We start from the raw sequence: 15,032 nt of genomic DNA on the forward strand, positions 1-15,032 counted from the left end.
GGGGAGAGGCATTGGGTCTGGGTTCTAGTTGGGTCAGGGAAGGAGAGGGGAGAGGCATTGGGTCTGGGTTCTAGTGGGAGGGGGTAAGGGTGGCAAAGGGCAGACCCAGGGGAAGGGGAGAGACTGCTGTTGGGGAGGAAGTGTATGAGGAGCAAGGATCAGGTGGGCAGGGAAGGAAGGGGAGGGGGATTCCCAGGGGTGTGTGGGGCAGACCCGGGGTATGGGGAGGGATTGGCTGGGGTTCAGTGGAAGGAACGTGGGGCTGGAGCGGTGGGCCCAGAGAAGGGAGGGTAGACTGGATTTATGGGGTGGGTGGAGGTGTGGGAGAGGGAGACGGGGGCTGAGAGAGGCGGAGGGTCCTTGGGGAGAGCTGCGAAAGAGGTGGGGATGACCCCGGAGGAAGGGGGACGGGAGAGGAGGGAGGGACCCGGAGGAAGGGGGACGGGAGAGGAGGGAGGGACCCGGAGGAAGGGGTCAGGAGGGATGGGGGGGTCAGTCAGAGCGCTGAGCCCATTGAAGGGGTAGCCAGGTCAAGGCAACGGACCAGCTGCATTGCAGGAGCTTCTTCCCGCTCCGGGGTGCCGAACCGTTCTCTCATCTCAAGCCGAACGTTTCTGCTGGTGGTCGCGGGGGTGGGGGGCAGTCTCCGGCACGGGACCCCCACACGCCGTCCCCCGAGGTCTCCGCCGAGGAAAGCAAAGGGCTCGGGGGCCTGCCCGCTCTCGATTAGTGACTTAAAAACACCTCGTCACCTTCCTACCCGTGTCTGCAAAACCGTTTCGCCGCACAAAGAGAGAGAGCAGTGGTGGTGTCCTTAACGGAAAAGGTGTTGTGGTCAAGAGGAGTGGGGTGGGTGTGTGTACCGGGATTCGTGGGGTTGGTGGGGAGGTTCAGTGTGGTTGGGGAGTGGTAGAGGCCGACACGTGCGGAGCGCCCCTGGCTCAGCAGGTCGCTCTGCGGCTGTTAGACGGAACGGCAGGGTGTGTGTGCGCGGCTTGGCGGTAGTCCGCACAGGAGAGCGCGCGCGCGCGCCTGCAGCTTGGTTGGTAACCAACATGTTGGGTAGTACCCTGCAGCACGTCAGGCTTTGCCACAGAGTTGGGCTTGCTGCACAGGTTCATCAATTGCCAGTGAGTATCTTCGGGTCAGCAGGTCAGGGCCGGGTGTGAAGAGGGGCATAATTTATTGAAGAAAAAAATATATATTTTTTATTTAGATGAAACACATTTGTCTGCTGTTTTGATGTTAACAAATTTTGCAATTTTGTGTGTCACAGGTTTCAAAGTGAAATGAACTATGTCACTTCTGCACCCCTTCACACTAGTTAAAACATAATCAAAAATTCCTCTTTTGCTTTTTGTCAAATCAAGAGTTGCATGCTGTACACAAAAAAAAATTGAGTTAATGACACCACAATTAGCTGGTTCAGCCGATCTTAAGGTTAATGCAGGTCTCAGAAGGCAAAACCGATGTCTTGTTTACACATCTTAAACAAAACAAAACTCTGCCGTAGTAACGGTGTGTGTAAAGTCACGGATTTAAAGGTAACAGCGAGGTGCCCTTACGATAAACGCACCTCTGTGCAGGTTTACATGAATGAATCCTGTATTATATTTACATATTTTTATACATATATATATTTTTTTTTGCAAAACTAAACTGTGTGCAGAGATGTTAATGGTAAAATTGGCTCAGCTTAGTTCGTGAATGTCCTATGTAAGGTTTGGTACCAGAGAGTATATTTCACGGTGGAATTTGGACAGTTTAAGGTTTTTGGAGAAATTCTGACATACCTTGGAAAAAAGAAATGGTTTGCATTACCAGTGTCATTTTAAAAAAAATATCAAAAGGTCTGGTTTTTTAAACAACAAAGGAAAAAAGTGTATATACATGTAAATATACTTTAGGCCTAAGTTCATACACGCATACAACACCCACACAAACACACACGCGCACACACAGACACGTGGAAAAGCTTCAATTTCTTCAAATTTGTCTTCTCAGCGGTGGTGAACGAGGTGGATTCACTAAGTTTGGTGGTAAGTGAAGAGTTAAACAACTCAAAAAACCAAAAAAAAAGCAAAAAAAACCCTAAAGACTTGAAGCATTCAATGTGTTTAACAGAGTATGATGTGAATCAAAGCCTCCGTTATCAGGGTATGACTTAATGTTCGGGGAATGTAAGGCGCGGGATTTACTTAAACCGCCAACCCCCCCCCCCCCCCCCCGCCCCTTGTTGCAAGTCACTCTTCCGAGTGTCTCCCCTGGAGTGAGTGTCTGCACCAATTTTTTAATCACGTCAATACCGGGAGGGTGCTAAAAATCTAAACTATGCATCGTAAAATGGAGAACGATAAGGTTGAACGGGTAGTAGTGTTTCTGATGTGCATGAATGCAAACACTACTGTGTTTTTTTTAAGAACAAAATGTAACGGTGGCGTTTGTTGGTTTAGAAGAAAGAACGTTACCACTTTTAAGGGCTTTATATGTGTGTGATATCGATGTTTGAACAGTTGCTTTGGGTGTATCAAAAAAAGAGTGTTTTTCGTAAAGGGACGTGAGAGGATATTCCCGGAGCAACGCGTGCTCGGCGGCTCAGGCAGGGTCCCCGGAGGGAGACGAGGCAGTGGATGTTTGGGGCTGAGACCACCCCTCACTTTGTCGAGGGGCCCAAAACGTCAACTGTCCTGTCTCCCTCCACGGATGCTGCCCGACCCGCTGGGTTCCTCCGTCGCTCCGGATCTCCGGCGCCTGCCGCCTCTCTCGTGTGTCTGCGGGGTATTTCTGATTGTTCTGATGCACCGTGTAGAATAGGCATTCCCACCCGCCTTGCGGAGACGGGTCTGGCCTGCGGATATTTCTCTCTGCTTATTTGCGAGGAGTTCACAGGCGCCCCGCAGCCGGGTGGAGAGAGCGACGCGCCTGACGTTGGCCGCGCGTGGCTTTTGCTCACCGTTTCCCACCCCATCCCACCCACCGTTCTGTCCCTTTTACACCCTCAAGCCCCTTTCTGGATGTCCTGCCCCATCTCCCAAGACGGAGAAACAGCCTCTTGTGCCAACAAGATTCGGCCGAGGGTGTCCCGGGTTCAGGGAAGCTGTGTCGTCGTTTCCCCTGCCCCGGCGAGGTTCTGACGTGCTGTCAGGAGAGAACCCCCCCCCCCCCTCCCCTTGCCCATTTTAATCTCCCCCGCCATCCCGATCGTATCAGGTTACAGGACCAGAGAGGATTCCCCACCACTCTGCTGCTCCTTGTCATAGAAACATAGAAAACCTACAGCACAATTCAGGCCCTTTGGCCCACAAAGCTGTGCCGAACATGTCCCTAATATCCAACAGTCTCTTAAAAGACCCTATCATATCCACCTCCACCGCCGTTGCCGGCAGCCCATTCCACACACTCACCACTCTCTGAGTAAAAAACTTACCCCTGACATCTCCTCTGTACCTGCTCCCCAGCACCTTAAACCTGTGTCCTCTTGTGGCAACCATTTCAGCCCTGGGGAAAAGCCTCTGATTATCCACCCAATCAATGCTTCTTATCATCTCATACACCTCTATCAGGTCACCTCTCATCCTCCATCGCACCAAGGAGAAAAGGCCGAGTTCCCTCAACGTGCTTTCATAAGGCATGCTCCGCATTCCAGGCAGCATCCTTGTAAATCTCCTCTGCACCCTCTCTATGGCTTCCACATCCTTCCTGTCGTGAGGCGACCAGAACTGAGCACAGTTCTCCAAGTGGGGTCTGACCAGGGTCCTTGTCGTGTCCTTTAAGGGAAAGTGGCCCACTTCCCACCACACCTCCGATCTGCCGCGGTGGGGGCCTTAATAATCCAGACTCGGGTTACGACGCTCTGTGGCTCTCCCCCTCCCACCCCTGGCCGCCATTCGGTGTCGGGTGAAAGTGTTGCACGGGGAGAGAGTTTTTTAAACGTGAGCGCTCTCATTAACACACACTCACACACACACACAAATGCATGGGTTTTATTTCAAACAAGGAGAGAAACTGAACCAGTGTTTGCAGAAGGTGTCGCCCTCTTGCCCTGGTGCGTCGGGGGTTCTCACAGAGGGCGCCGCTCGGAGGATCTCTGCCCGTCGACAGTCCTGCATTAGTGACGGGAGGCAACGAGGCGGGGAATGAAAAAGAATTTTTAAAAAAAACACCCCTAACTTGGTTACGGCTCGGTTGAGTTGCAGGAAGGGGTGAAGGTGGTTTACGTTGAGAAAAATGAAATGGTTTTCTTTTTTTCAAAAAAAAATACAGGAAAAATAACAAAAGCACACACGAACACAAACACACAGAGGTTTAAAGTCACTGTTTGGTGGATTTGGTAACCGGTCACAGGTCGACGTGGAAGGTTTGGTGTTGAGGTGGGTTCCTCGTCACCAAGGGAGCCGCCAGACGGTGACGCTGTTGGCAAGGAGTGTTCTGTCAGAAATGCTCTGGTCTAGAAAGCACATGCACCTCCATTTGGATCTCGACACTTGTTATTGTTGTGGTGTTGTGAGGGTTCTGCGTGACGATCTCTTGCTTACCTCCTCCCTCACCTCCCCTCTCAGTGCGGGGTGGTTTGGGGAGGGGGGAGATGTGAAAGTCCTGGTCTCTGTCATTAAATCTCTCCCTCTTCTCTTTTTTAAACTGAAGGTCCCCGGGACCAAGGGCCAGGAGGCACAAACCCAGGTAAGAGAGCGACTTACTGCCCTGGCTTTTGAAGGGGGAGGGTTAGAGTGATGGGGGTTTCAGTGATGGAGGGTCAGGGTGGCAGGGGTTTCGGTGACGGAGGGTCAGGGTGACGGGAGTGAGCTGTAACCGCAGTACCGCCGCAGAGAGACACAGGCGTGACCACCTCTCCTCCTGCTCCCAGGCTCCGACCAGGACAACTCTGACAACAACACCATCTTCGTCCAGGGACTCGGTGAGAATGTGACCGTGGACACGGTGGCCGACTTCTTCAAGCAGATCGGTGTGATCAAGGTGAGTGGTGCCCCCTCCTGACCGGCGCTCCCGGGCGGGACGGTCAGTGACTTTGGCCCCACCCTGTCCGTGCCGAGCGCTCCTGTATCCCTATCTCCCCTGCCTGAGAGGCAGTGATGGGATCCACGGTCTCCTTGGCACAGTGCTAGGTTTGAGGGGAGAGGTGGGGGTGGGAGTTCAGGGGCCGAGGTTTTTTTGCAGGCAGACAGTGGGTGGGTTATTGGAACGGACCGCCAGGGGAGGAGGTGGTGGCAGATACGATGGAGGCCTTCAAGAGGCATTCAGGAAGGGGGCGTGGATCACAGGCTGGGGATGGTCTCTCTCCCTCTCTGTTTCTCCCCCTCTGTGTCTGTCTGTCTGTCTCTTTGTCCGGTTCCTCTGTGTGTGTGTCTGTCTGTCTCTTTGTACCTGTCCCTCTGTGTGTGTGTGTGTGTGTGTGTGTGTGTGTGTGTGTGTGTGTGTGTGTGTGTGTGTGTGTGTGTGTGTGTGTGTGTGTGTGTGTGTGTGTGTGTGAGATAAGGTTCCCTGGTGGCAGGGTGTTTGACAGCAGTCTCCAGCTGTCCGTAGGATTTTGGTGTTTGCTTGGGGTGGGGGTGGAATTGGTAAATTGGTTTATTATTGTCAGTTGTACCGAGGTCCAGTGAAAAACTTGTCTTGCAAACCGATCGTACAGGTCAATTCATTACACAGTGCATTGGGGTAGTGCAGGGTAAAACAATAACAGAACGCAGAATAAAGTGTCCCAGCTACAGGAAAAGTGCAGCGCAGGCAGACAATAAGGTGCAAGGGCCACGACGAGGGAGATCGTGAGGTCGAGAGTCCATCTTATCGTTCGATAGTCTTATAACAGCGGGGTAGAAGCTGTCCTTGAGCCTGGGGGGACGTGCTTTCAGGCTGTCGTATCTTCTGCCCCGGCAGGAGGAGGGGGAGTAGAGAGAATGTCCCGGGGTGGGTGGGCTGCTTTCCCGAGGCAGTGGGAAGTGTAGACGGAGTCCGCGGAGGGGAGGCTGGTTTCTGCAATGTCCACAACTCTCTGCGGTTTCTTGCGATCCCAGGGCAGAGCAGTTGCCGTCCCGAGCCGGAATGCATCCGGATAGGATGCTTTCTGTGGGGCATCAATAAAAATTGGTGAGGGTCGACGGGGAACGTGCCGAATTTCTTTGGCCTCCTGAGGAAGTAGAAGCGCTGGTGAGCTCTCCCGGCCGTGGCGTCCACGTGGTTGGATTGCCCCCTGCCGCACTTCTCACTGGGAACCCGGTCTGTTTTCTCTCCACCACCTGCCCCCCCCCCCCCCCCCCCCCCACCTCTCCAGATGAACAAGAGGACCGGGCAACCCATGATCAACCTGTACACAGACCGTGAGACGGGCAAACTGAAGGGCGAGGCTACGGTCTCCTTCGACGACCCTCCCTCTGCTAAGGCAGCCATCGACTGGTTCGACGGTGAGTCGCCGTGGGTCCTGGGGGGGTGGGGAGGGAGCTGCGGCAAGCCGAGGGTTAAGGCGGTGTGCGGGCAGTGTGCAGTCACCCCTGCAGAGCAAGGTCCTTGCCTCTTGGTACAGTGTGTACGAAGGCTCCAGGCACAGCAAGGCAGGAGAAAGATCCCAGTGCAGGATTCTGTTGGACAACAGCACCTAAGGTGCAATTGGCTGCTTTCAGCCACAGAACAATTAAGCGCAGATAACTTCAACCCAACGAGTCCATGCTGACCACAGTGCCCACCCAGCTAGTCCCAATTTCCTGCGTTCAGCCCGTATCCCTCCAAGCCCCACCCCTCCATGTACCTATCCAAGTGCTTCTTAAATGACCCTGTTGTACCTGCCTCAAAAAGTTTCCCCTCAGGTCCCTTTTAGATCTTTCCCCTCTCACCCTAATGCCCCCTAGTTTTGGACTCCCCTACCCTGGGGAAAAGACTGTTACCGTCCACCTTATCTCTGCCTCTCATAATTGTAAACATTTCTATAAGGTCGCCACCTCAGTCCTCCTACATTCCAAGGAATAAAGACCCAGCCTGGCCAACCTCTCCCTGTAACTCAGGCCCTCTGGTCCTGGCAACATCCTCGTAAACCTTCTCTGCACTTTTTCCCGGTTCAACCACCTCTTTGCTATAACAGGGTGATCAAAGCTGTACACAGAACTCCAAGTGCAGCCTCACCAACGACTTGTACAACTGCAACATAACGTCCCAACTCCTGTACTCAGTGCCCTGACTGATGAAGGCCAGCGTGTTTCACCCCCATATCTTGTGGTGCTGCTTTCAATGAACTATGCACTTGTACACCTAGGTCGCCCTGTCCCTCACACTCCCTAGTGCCGCACCATTCACAGTACAAGTCCTACTCTGGGTTGACTTTCCAAAATGCATCACCTCACACTTGTGTATTGAAATCCATTTGGCACTCGTTGGCCCACTTTCCTAACTTATCAAGATCCGTCCCGTAACCTACGATAACCTCCTTCAATATCAACAGTACCTCCTAATTTCGATGGGATTAAATGAAAACAAAGGATTCAGTAGCATCTGGTCTTACTGGCTGCATTCGGTTCTGGTCACCTCATTATTAGGAAGGAGACGAGATATCTTTCTCAGTCGTACATCGAAACGCAGTGAAATGCATGCTTTTTTGCGTAGAGTGTCCTGGGGGCAGCCCGCAAGTGTCGTCACGCTTCCAGCCCAAGTACAGCACGCCCACAACTTCCTAACCCCTCACGTCTCTGGAACGTGGGTGGAAACCTATGCAGACGCGTGGTGGGGGTGGTGGAGAACACACAGACTCCTTGCAGACAGCGGCTGGAATCGAACCCGGGTCGCTGGCGCTGTGATGGCACCACGCTGACCGCCGAAAGCTTTAGAGAGAGGGTGCAGAGGAGGTTCACTAGGACGTTGAGGAGACCTTATGAGGACAGCCTGGGACTGTTTTCCTCGGAGCAAAGGAGGCTGAGGGGTGACCTTATAAAACCACGAGGGGCGACAAGGTGGACGGTCACAGGCTTTCTGTGCCTCCCCGGGGTGGGGGACTCTAAAACTAGAGGGAACGGGTTTAAGGTTGGGGGGGGGGGGGAGATTTAAAGGGGCAGGTTTTTCCATTGATGCCGTCGAGCTGGGAAAGAGCACAGAGGGCAGATTTACGAGGACGTTGCCGGGACTCGAGGGACTGAGTTACGGAGAGAGGTCGGGGCAGGTTGGGACTTTATTCCTTGGTGACCTTACAGAGGTGTATAAACTCACGAGGGGCATTGATAGGGTGAATGTGCACAGTCTTTCCCCCCCAGGGTCGGGGAATCAAGAAGCAGAGGGCACAGGTTTAAGGTGAGAGGGGAGAGAGATTTAATAGGGGACCCGAAGGGCAACTCTTTCACCCAGAGGGTGGTCCGTCCATGGAACGAGCTGCCAGAGGGAGTGGGTGAGGCAGGGACATTAACAATGTTTAAACGACACTCGGACAGGTCCGCGGGTGGGGAAGGTTCAGAGGGACAGGGGCCAAACGCGGGGAGGTGGGACTGGGGGATCTGGGCCAGCACGGACCGGTTGGGCCGAAGGGCCTGCCTCTGCACCGTGGGACGCTACGGTTACGTGAAGGAGGTCGAGAAGTTGCAGGCGGACCGAAAGGGATCGAGGTGTGGGAATGGGATGGGCTGTGGCGGGGTTGTGACCGGTCCTGTCTCACGGGCTTTCCCCCAACCTCTTTCCTCTGCCTTTTCAGGGAAGGAGTTCAACGGCCACATGATCAAGGTGTCCTTCGCCACACGCCGCACCGAGTTCAGCCGTGGAGGCATGAGGGGCGGAGGGGGGCGAGGAGGCGGAGGACGCGGCGGTGAGTAGCACCCATGATCTTCCTGGCACCATTTCCCTTCCTCCGAGGCCTCTGGGGGAGGTGGGGGGCTTTGGCTTATCACGACTGTCGGAGCGTTGGGCACGGACGCTCCCTGCTGCAAACCCTGTTTCTCCTCCAACTTTTCATCACCACCTCATCCTCTCGTTTCCAGCCGTATCTGGATTGTCTTTGTTCTTTCAGTGGACCGAGGTTTTTACAGCACGCTAACGATGTTCTCTCTCTCTGCCCCCCTCTCTGCCCCCCTCTCTCTCACCCCCTCTCTCGCCCCCCTCTCTCGTGCCCCCCTCTCTCTTGCCCCCTCTCTCTCGCCCCCCCCTCTCTCGCCCCCCCCTCTCTCGCCCCCCCTCTCTCCCCCCTCTCTCCCCCCTCTCTCCCCTCTCTCTCCCCCTCTCTCCCCCCCTCTCTCCCCCCCTCTCTCCCCCCCTCTCTCCCCCCCCTCTCTCTCCCCCTCTCCCCCCTCTCTCTCCCCCCCTCTCTCTCCCCCCCTCTGTGTGTATCTCTCTCTTTGTGTCTCTTGTGTGTATGTCTCCCTTCCTCTATGCTTCTGTGTGTGTGTGTGTCTCTCTCTCTCTCTCTGCCTGTGTGTGTGTGTCTGTCTGTCTCTGTCTCTCTCTCTCGCTCTCTCTCCCCCTCTCTTCCCCCTCTGTGGGACAGGTCCAATGGGCCGCGGAGGCTTTGGAGGTGGTCCCCGAGGTGGATTCTCTGGTGGTGGTGGAGGAGGAGGGGGCGGTGGCGGCGGTCAGCAGCGAGCCGGTGACTGGAAGTGCACAAATCCGTGAGTAGAGGCACTGGGGGTCGGTGGGGGAGGGGGGCATCGGCATGCACCGGTCCCCGGCGAACTCTAGGTTGCAGAGTCACACAGCAGGGAAACGGTCCGTGCTGGCCCAGATCCTCCAGTCCCATCTCCCCGCGTTTGTCCCCTGTCCCCCTGAACCTTCCCCACCCACGGACCTGTCCGAGTGTCTGTTAAATGTTGTTAATGTCCCTGCCTCACCCACTGCCTCCGGCAGCTCGTTCCACATACAGACCACCCTCTGGGTGAAGAAGTTGCCCCTCGGGTCCCCTATTAAATCTCTTTCCCCTCTCACCTTAAACCTGTGCGCTCTAGTTCTTGATTCCCCGACCCTGGGGGGGGGTGGGGGAAGACTGTGCACATTCACCCTATCGATGCCCCTTGTGGATTTATACACCTCTATAAGGTCGCCAAGGAATAAAGTCTCAACCTGCCTGACCTCTCTCTGTAAACCAGTCCCTCGAGTCCTGGAAACATCCTCATAAATCTCCCCTCTGCACCTCTTTCCCAGCTCAATGGCGTCTTTCCCACGGCAGGCGTGACCAAAACTGAACACGAGACACTCACCAACGTCTTGTACAATTGCAATGTAATGTCCCGACAGCTATACTCGATGCCCCTGACCGATGAAGGCCAGCGTCCCAAACACCTTTCACCACCCTGTCTACCTGTGACGCCGCTTTTCGGGATCCAGTACTTGTACTCCTGATAGAGGGAATCCTGATATAGAGAGAGAGAGAGAGAGAGAGCAAAGCTCCTGGGAAGGGGTGGGGGGGAAGCTGCTGAGGGAGAGAGCAAGGCTCTCGGATGATACAGCTTCCAGAACCACAGTCTCACACGTCAGGAGACCCGGGTTCGATCCCGACCTCCAGCGCTGTGTGTGTGTGTGGAACTTGCACATTCTCCCTGTGACCGTGTGGGTCTACCCTGGGTGCTCAAGTTCCCTCCCACTTCCCAAAGACGTGCAGGGTCGGTGGGCTAATCGCACCACCCCCCCCCCCCCCCCCCCCATGTGGGTGGATGAGAGGGAGGATTGGTTGGGGGGGGAGGTATGTAATGGCGAGGGAATTGGGGTTGTAGGGCAATTGGAATTGGTTTGTTATTGTCACTTGTACTGAAGTCCAGTGGAAAAAGGTGTCTTCCATCCCATTCATACAGACCAATTCATTACACAGTGCATTGAGGTAAAACAATACAGAACGCAGAGTAAAGTGTCCCAGCTACAGAGAAAGTGCAGTGCAATAAGGTGCAAGGTCACAACAAGGTAGATCGTGAGGTCAGAGTCCATCTCATCGTATAAGGGAACCGTTCAATAGTCTCATCACCGTGGGGTAGAAGCTGTCCTTGAGCCTGGTGGGACGTGCCCTCAGGCTCCTGTATCTTCTACCCGATGGGAGAGGGGAGAAGAGAGAATGTCCCGGGTGGGTGGGGTCTTTGATTATGTCGGCTGCTTCACCAAGGCAGCGAGAGGTAAAGACAGAGTCCGCGGAGGGAGGCTGGTGTCTGTGACGCGCTGGGCCGTGTCCACAACTCTCTGCGGTTTCTTGCGGTCCCGGGCAGAGCAGTTGCCATCCCAAGCCATGATATATCCAGATAGGATGCTTTCTATGGTGCATCGGTAAAAGTTGGTGAGAGTCAAAGGGGACGTGCCGAATTCATCATTGTTGTATTTGGAATTGGTTTATTATTGTCACGTACTGAAGTCCAGTGGAAAACTTGTCTTACAAACCGATCGTACAGGTCAATTCCTTACACAGTGTATTGAGGTAAAACAATACAGAATGCAGAATAAAGTGTCTCAGCTACAGAGAAAGTGCAGCGCTCAAACTCCAAATGAAGTAGAGCCGAGTATTGGGCCCAGGATAGATCCCCCGCAACGTTGACGCCCACCGCTGAACCCCTCAGTGGGGACTGGTGTGTGTTCTCCCGACTTCCCCTTCCTGAAGTCCGCAGTCAGTCCCTCAGTCTCGCTGACACTGAGTGCGAGGTTGTTGTGACACCGCTCGACCAGACGATCTCGCTGACACTGAGTGCGAGGTTGTTGTGACACCGCTCGACCAGACGATCTCGCTGACACTGAGTGCGAGGTTGTTGTGACACCGCTCGACCAGACGATCTCGCTGACACTGAGTGCGAGGTTGTTGTGACACCGCTCGACCAGACGATCTCGCTGACACTGAGTGCGAGGTTGTTGTGACACCGCTCGACCAGACGATCTCGCTGACACTGAGTGCGAGGTTGTTGTGACACCGCTCGACCAGACGATCTCGCTGACACTGAGTGCGAGGTTGTTGTGACACCGCTCGACCAGACGATCTCGCTGACACTGAGTGCGAGGTTGTTGTGACACCGCTCGACCAGACGATCTGTCTCGGGAGTAAGTCCTCCGTCGATGCCCCTGAACCCTCTGGTCTCAAACCCCTCTGCCATGAAAAATGGTTTCTCGTCTGTGCTCCTCGTTATTACGTACATCTCTATTTGGGTTATACTTATTCCCGCCGGCCTTGTCAGGGTCACAGGGAGAATGTGCAAACTCCACGCACGTAGACACAGACTGACGTGAGCACTCGCGCACAGCAGCGGAGGTGGGCATTGAACCCAGGTCCCAGGAGATGGGAGGTCTCCAGCCTGGCCCAGGGAGCTGTAGCTCAGTCCCCGACCCGGTCCCCACCCCCGGACACGGGGATCGAGCGGCGGTGTGCGTACCTGACTGGGGTTCTGGGCTGACGGGAGGCTCTGGGTGTGATCTGAGCGGGACTCTCTCCTCTCGCCGGCAGGACCTGCGGGAACATCAACTTCTCGTGGAGGAACGAGTGCAATCAGTGCAAGTCCCCCAAGCCCGAGGGAGGTGGCGGCCCCCCACAGATGGGTGAGTGAAGAATCGGAATGTCCCGGGAGTGTGTGATGGGACGGTGCGGGGGGAGCCTCACCCTATGTCTGACCCCGGGAGTGTGTGACGGGAGCCTCACCCTGTGTCTGACCCCGGGAGTGTGTGACAGGACGGTGCGGAGGGAGCTTCACCCTGTGTGTCTGACCCCGGGAGTGTGTGACGGGACGGTGCGGGGGGAGCTTCACCCTGACCCTCGGGAGTGTGCGATGGGACAGTGCAGGGGGAGCCTCACCCTGTATCCGACCCCGAGGGTATGTGATGGGATGGTGCGGAGGGAGCCTCACCCTGTGTGTCTGACCCCGGGATTGTGTGACGGGACAGTGCGGAGGGAGCCTCACCCTGTGTGTCTGACCCCGGGAGTGTGTGACGGGACGGTGCGGAGGGAGCCTCACCCTGTGTCTGACCCCGGGAGTGTGTGACGGGACGGTGCGGAGGGAGCCTCACCCTGTGTGTCTGACCCCGGGAGTGTGTGACGGGACGGTGCGGAGGGAGCCTCACTCTGTGTGTCTGACCCCGGGAGTGTGTGACGGGACGGTGCGGAGGGAGCCTCACCCTCTGATTCTGGGAGTGTGTGACGGGACGGTGCGGGGGGAGCCTCACCCTGTGTGTCTGACCCCGGGAGTGTGTGACGGGACGGTGCGGAGGGAGCTTCACCTTGTGTGTCTGACGTTCCTGCCTTCCCGCTGCAGGTGGATTCGGAGGAGGAGAGCGCGGAGGCCGCGGTAACTTTGACCGTGGCGGATTCCGCGGCCGCGGAGGGGACCGAGGGGGGTTCCGGAGCAGAGGGGGCGACCGAGGTGGTTTCGGCATGGGATCCGGGAAAATGGACTCCAGGTAAGTGGGTTCTGCTGTTGTTTGTCCCCTGCGCTCCCAGCCCGATCTGTCCAGACCCGTGACCGAGGACCGACCCCCCCCCCCCCACCCCCCCACAGCACAGGGCTGTGCAGCCTGGGTGTTGGAGACCCCGCTTCGACCCTTCTCTTCCCCCCACCCCCATCCTCTCCCTCTCCCTCCCCTCCCATCTCCCTCCCCCACCCCCCTCCCTCCTCTTCCCCCCCCCCCCCACCCGCTCCTCCCTTCCCTCCCTTCACGGTGGCTGGTCCTGGGGTTTCCTGCCCCCCATCAGAAGCAATGACGGGACGTCCCGGTCTCGGGGCTGAGGGCCTCGGGCTGGCTGTGATCCGGATGCCGGAATTTTGTGGCCTCTTCCCATCTGCCCCTCCCATGGTCCCTGCCTGCCCCTGAGAGTTCTCCGTTCTCGCCCCTCCCGCTGAGTTCCTCAGCTGCCACCCTCCCCCCGGGAATATTGTAACCCCTCAGTCTCACCACCTGCCCTCTGCGGTGACGCCGACTGTTCGACCTGCCTGGTGTCTCGTCATCTGCGAGCCCAGAGGTGAAGCCCCTCTCCCCGCTTCATACTGCTGCTGGATGTGAGTCTAACCCAGTCTTCCTTCTCTCTCTCTCCCCCTTCCCCCTCTCTCTCCCCCTTCCCCCCTCTCTCTCCCCCTTCCCCCCTCTCTCTCCCCCTTCCCCCTCTCTCTCCCCTTCTCTCTCTCTCCCCCTTCTCTCTCTCCCCCTTCTCTCTCTCCCCCTTCTCTCTCTCCCCTTCTCTCTCTCTCTCCCCTTATCTCTCTCCCCCTTCTCTCTCTCCTCTCTCTCCCCCTTCTCTCTCTCCCCCTTCTCTCTCTCCCCCTTCTCTCTCTCCCCCTTCTCTCTCTCCCCCTTCTCTCTCTCCCCCTTCTCTCTCTCCCCCTTCTCTCTCTCCCCCTTCTCTCTCTCCCCCTCTCTCTCTCTCCCCCCCTCTCTCTCTCCCCCTTCTCTCTCTCTTCCCCTTCTCTCTCTCTCCCCTCTCTCTCTCCCCCCCCCCCCTCTCTCTCTCTCTCTCAAGGAGTGATCACAGACAAGACCGAAGAGAGCGACCATATTAGACTATGTACATATTCATTGGGACCTTGGGATTTCTACCTTCTATTTTTTATTTTGTATACGGTTTCTGTGTTGTGCATCAAACTGTGTAATAACCGTTACATCGCGTGAGAGGAGCTGTTTTTTTTTGTATTTGTTGGATTTTAACCTGTATTTTCCACAAAAGTTGACATTAAACTTCCAGCTGTTTTAACTCCCCTCGTTACTCCTCCCCAGCGGAGAGCCATGCCTTGCCTTTCCAGTGGATGCCCCCTTCCCACGGGGGAGCAGGTGGGTGGGGTGTGGGTCAGTGATACTGCCAGTCTTACAGTCCAGGCCCTTCAGCCCACAATGTTGTGCTGACATTTTATCCTGCTCTGAGATCTATCTGAGCCTTCCCTCCTGCTCTGAGATCTATCTGAGCCTTCCCTCCCGCTCTGAGATCTATCTGAGCCTTCCCTCTCTAACCCTTCCTCCCCACATAGCCCCCCATTTCTCAATCATTCAGGCGTCTAAGAGTCTCTTAAGTGTCCCCAATGTATCTGCTCCCACCACCTTTGCAGGCAGTGTTCCACCACTCTAAAAAAAGAAAAAATGCCCCCTACACCTTCCTCCAACCACCTTAAAATTCTGTC

General features: G+C 55.8%; 1 protein-coding gene across 2 annotated transcripts in view; it reads left to right on the top strand.

Annotated features, from left to right (window-relative positions):
- Positions 1-14,611, top strand: part of fus (FUS RNA binding protein) — a 32,579-nt gene extending 17,968 nt beyond the window's left edge. The window contains exons 7-15 of one of the 2 annotated variants that reach the window (XM_052009958.1): positions 2,005-2,039; positions 4,645-4,680; positions 4,865-4,974; positions 6,287-6,416; positions 8,678-8,788; positions 9,464-9,584; positions 12,380-12,471; positions 13,182-13,326; positions 14,381-14,611. In XM_052009958.1, the coding sequence (XP_051865918.1) occupies positions 2,005-2,039; positions 4,645-4,680; positions 4,865-4,974; positions 6,287-6,416; positions 8,678-8,788; positions 9,464-9,584; positions 12,380-12,471; positions 13,182-13,326; positions 14,381-14,420 (820 nt within the window). In that variant the 3' untranslated portion in view covers positions 14,421-14,611. The remainder of the gene's footprint in view (positions 1-2,004; positions 2,040-4,644; positions 4,681-4,864; positions 4,975-6,286; positions 6,417-8,677; positions 8,789-9,463; positions 9,585-12,379; positions 12,472-13,181; positions 13,327-14,380) is intronic. The other variant, XM_052009959.1, reaches the window with a different exon arrangement.
- The last annotated feature ends 421 nt before the right edge of the window (positions 14,612-15,032 follow it).

This window comes from Pristis pectinata, unplaced genomic scaffold (assembly GCF_009764475.1).
Source record: "Pristis pectinata isolate sPriPec2 unplaced genomic scaffold, sPriPec2.1.pri scaffold_88_arrow_ctg1, whole genome shotgun sequence".
Taxonomy (NCBI): Eukaryota; Metazoa; Chordata; class Chondrichthyes; order Rhinopristiformes; family Pristidae; genus Pristis; species Pristis pectinata.